The sequence below is a fragment of the Asparagus officinalis genome, chromosome 1 (genome assembly GCF_001876935.1).
Source record: "Asparagus officinalis chromosome 1, Aspof.V1, whole genome shotgun sequence".
NCBI classification, from domain to species: domain Eukaryota; kingdom Viridiplantae; phylum Streptophyta; class Magnoliopsida; order Asparagales; family Asparagaceae; genus Asparagus; species Asparagus officinalis.
Genome location: NC_033794.1, coordinates 127,589,735 through 127,593,852, shown reverse-complemented (window position 1 = coordinate 127,593,852; position 4,118 = coordinate 127,589,735). Strand labels below are relative to the sequence as shown.

The window sequence follows — 4,118 nt, the reverse complement described above, 5'->3', positions numbered from 1 at the left end:
TGCTTTCTCTCTTTTCTTTCTTTCTTCAGTTCATAGATCCTCAATTGATAAATTATACAATGATCCCCCTCACATCAGAGTGGGGTGTTGCTTTGGATTCCACAGGATATTTTGGAGAACGAAACAATTCACTACAACAAATCATAACCTGTTAACTCTATGACTAGACCTTTCTTACTCCTGAATTTGGAACCGTATGAATTACTCAGCTAGAAATCTAGCACCCACATGGTTATTTTCTTTAGCTGCCCTTCTTACAATTGACCATTTTTATTGAGGATGCCTCGAATGATGCCCCTTAACCGCTCACCTATTTTAATGGGAAACAGACTTGGATGATCAACTAATAAAACTCTTCACCCTTCCAAAGAAAAAACATCATCGAATTTCTACCATGCGCTTAACTACAAGAGCAGAAAACAAAAAAGTAATCTGTAAAGATCTAGGAGAATCCATCTTATAAGCTAGCTGTTAAAGGGCGAGAATCCAAAATCTCTTATAAACATGACCTCCCATTAGTCAATGCAGGACTAAGTGGACCTTAACATATCACCATGCCTCCATTGTTCCGTTCTAATACCATTTGTAAGAGACGTAAGAGAACTCACCCAATGACGGTCCACAGTTGAGGTGGTGTGCCAAAAGAAGGAGGGTCATTGAATCAGTGCACTAATATCTAAGTCTCTCATGCTTTGCACTGATCCAAGGGCTCTCCTCTCTTGACACACCATGTGTCCAGTGGACCTGTGTCCCCTCCCCATATAGTCAATGCAAGACTTAACACAAACTAGTCAACATGCGACCGAACGAAGCCTAAGAAATGAGTCCATGACATCAATTGTGCATCCAAATGATGTCGACCTTTGGATCTGTGTAGGAAACCTGAAGTCCAATAACCCAAGGACTTACATTCACTTGGCGCATATTTACTGCCATGGACCCTGGCGCACTTTATACTTTTCCCTAACACAATCACCACGACTTATCCCAATGCACCAGTCACAAACTATGTATCCACAAAACTCACTTCTCGCAATCCTAAAACACCTAATTGGCCATCAGATCCTACTACTACATTCTAATTCACAAATTCAAATAAATCAAGCAAATATATCATCAGATCTAAAGTGAACAACTCAAACTACCACAACGAAAAAGGAAAAAAAAAAGGATCTTTCTTACTTACAAGAGGTCCTGCTACCAACGTGACCAAGGAAAGCAGCGATCTCCCTCATCTTCATCGTCTTATTCCCCGTCGCCGCCGTAATGAACGAGTGATAATCCCAGAACCCCACCGCGTGAGCTACAGGCGCGTTCCTCTTCGCGAACAAATTCTCGAATTGATAAACCTGGAAGTAATCCGTGATCGTCTCGTTGCAGCAGTAGATGCTGTTCTTGCACTCCCAGCCCTTATCGCAAACCTTCAGCTTCTTCGCCGAGGCGAAGGAGAAGGCTAGGGCTAGGGTTAATGCTAGGAGAATCGCCGGTGATCGCCGGAGAATCGCCATTGGTGATTTCGTTGGTTAGGGTTAGGGTTAGGGTTAGGGCTTGGGATGGAGGATCTTTTAGAGAGAGATGGGGGGGTTGGGGGTTGGGGTGTCGGTGGCGGGGTTTGGTGGAGCGTAGCTGTTACTGTGATTTGTATGCGGCGTTAGCGGGGAGGACCTTTTATGCGGGTGGAAGATCGGCCGTTGATTTGGGGGGCGATTGGAAGGTCGCACAGAGATATTTATGCGGGCGTTGGAGGTAGGAGAGGGGTCCTTTTGCTTGGATGTCACCCAAAGTAAATTCCAGAAGCTGCTGGAGTTTACTGCCACGTCATTCATGCCTTAGGTTGTTTTTCATGGGCTCTAGCCCAGTTACGATATGGGCCTGAAAGTGTATTACTAGTATATGGGGGTTTGGCCTTTTAGAGTATACACGTGAGAATTAAAGATTTAGACACCAAAAAAGTTCCTAGAGCGTGCGTTTGTGTTTCACGTCGAAACTAAAACAGTTTGAGAATTTTGATATGATCGATGTGAGAATAATGATGCATGACGTAGAAAATCTGAAAATGCATAGTTTAATAGTAGAAAATATGCATGTTATTTTCAATAAAATAATAATAAGAATTAAGCAACTACGTACTATTTCTCATTTCTGTAGCCATTGGTAATTGTTTTAGTATATAACAATAGATATTTTAAAATGATAAAATGTGAAAACATCCCATATTATAATTGGTTTGTGGAAAATCGTCTGAGCTGTTGAAAATAACAGAAATTAATGCTCTTGTACTGAGCTTGAAGCTAATTTTGTTCTCTCCTTTTTGTTGTTAGAGGGAGGCATTTTCATGAGGACCTGCATGCTATATCTTTGCACTGAACTCCCCCACTTCTTTCTAACCTCTTGCTCTTTCACATAGGCAAGTTATAATTCCCTAGAACCTTATATCATCACATAATTTCTAATAATCTTGGCATCTTACAGATTCAATATTCAATCCCATGCTATATTAATTATACAAACATATCATCTTGATAAGTACAATTGATACATTAATTATACACAATTACAACTCACAAATCAACCATAAAAGCCATCACACCTTCTCCCAATCAAATACTCAAAAACCACACAACCAAATATCTATTTCTTGCCAACACTTCTAGTACCTCTCCCAATATTATTCATAAAAGCTTCTCCAATCCCTTCACCAATTCCCTCAATCAGCCCCCCAATAATTCCCAAAATTGCATGACTAGCGACTTTCGCTGCATTCCCAAACAAATTTGATTTCTCATGTGGCTTAATCCCATGGACGTAGAGCCCATTCACCATATCCTTTGCACATATCGCATGTAGATAATATCCACAAGGTAAGCAAGTGTAAACTTGGCCTGATCTTTTCCTTCTACACATTGCGCAGACAAAGTTTGCATCATTCGCCATACATGGCAACAGAATTAGAGTATGATGGTGAGGTGGGAAATTCATTTGTTGATTCATTGTAGCACAACAAGGGTGCATGTCGAATCCGCAAGGAGTACAGCGAAACGAGTATCCTTTGGTAGCCTTGCCACATATGTCACATTTTGAGCGCCCGCCTACTAGTACATCGTGGATAAAGATGTTAAGAGAACAAAATTATAATCCTTGATTCTCATCATAATTTTAAAGTTATGAAAGGTTGGAAAATACTATAAGATGACATACCAGAGAAACTCAGGTTAAGAAACACATTTTAAAGAAGAATTTAGAAGAAAAATATCATTGCATAATGTAGTCTAGATTTCAGCCTATGAAAAGGATATGCGCGCCATCTTGAAGTTTACCTGATTTTGCGCAGAAAAAGAGCTCATGTTGTGGATGGAAAGGATGGTTATGTAGAGACCGTGGAGCGAGAGCGCAAAAGTCATGGAGATCAAACTCGCATATTTCGCACTTGTACCTCTTGCCCGCACCGTGTTCTTTGCATCCGTTGCAGGTGAAAAGATAGGGTAGGTTAGTTAGTACTAGAGGGTGATATGGATGGCTAAAATGGAAAAAGTCATCATCCTGAGTTGGTTTTTTCATGGTTTCAAGCTCCATTGGCGGAGATTTGGATGAGAGGAACCTTCTTGACTTCTTTAATGTCAAACTGTTCATGTTTCTCGGCGATCCACGTGATTCTGGTAAGGTTCAATGAGCAAGCTAGGACCAGTGATATTTATACTGTGAAAAGTATGATTTGTGTGATCTCATAGCACATGATTTAAAGGATGCCAGTGAGCAATATAGAATTATTGGGCTAATACAGTTGTGTTGATGCTTCTCTTGGCACTGTAACATGACTCTAGAATCTGAACCTTTTCCCGTTAAATATTTCATATCGTTGTTGGGTATTGTTGACCATGTCTAGAGTTATATACCGAAGAGCTCGACGACAATAACCATGGAAAAAAGAAAAAGAAAAAACTTAGCAAACCAGTCTTCTGTAATCTAGAACTACAATGTAACACTCAAAGAAAGGTGGTAGAATGATGTCATGATATTTTATGATTAAGTTGGCAGAATGGTTAATAGTTACCTATGAGTATAAATGCCAAGCTTGTGTGATCATGTCGTTAGATTGCAAATATGCTATACCTATACAG

The 4,118-nt window shown here is 40.2% G+C and overlaps 2 protein-coding genes across 3 annotated transcripts in view; both read right to left on the bottom strand.

Annotated features, from left to right (window-relative positions):
• LOC109839758 (chitinase-like protein 1) overlaps window positions 1–1,674 on the bottom strand; it is a 6,908-nt gene extending 5,234 nt beyond the window's left edge. The window contains exon 1 of the mRNA XM_020408287.1: window positions 1,187–1,674. Within this exon, the coding sequence (XP_020263876.1) occupies window positions 1,187–1,508 (322 nt within the window). The 5' untranslated portion in view covers window positions 1,509–1,674. The remainder of the gene's footprint in view (window positions 1–1,186) is intronic.
• On the bottom strand, window positions 2,494–3,644 carry LOC109844478. Of its 2 annotated transcripts, none has more exons than XM_020413534.1 (2): window positions 3,318–3,644; window positions 2,494–3,092 (listed from the first exon to the last, which is right to left on the bottom strand). In XM_020413534.1, the coding sequence occupies exons 1-2, from the start codon at window positions 3,628–3,630 to the stop codon at window positions 2,632–2,634; spliced, it is 774 nt and encodes a 257-aa protein (XP_020269123.1). In that variant the 5' UTR covers window positions 3,631–3,644; the 3' UTR covers window positions 2,494–2,631. The 2 variants fall into 2 exon arrangements, with proteins under 2 accessions (XP_020269123.1, XP_020269131.1); XM_020413542.1 differs by having other exon boundaries at window positions 2,494–3,089.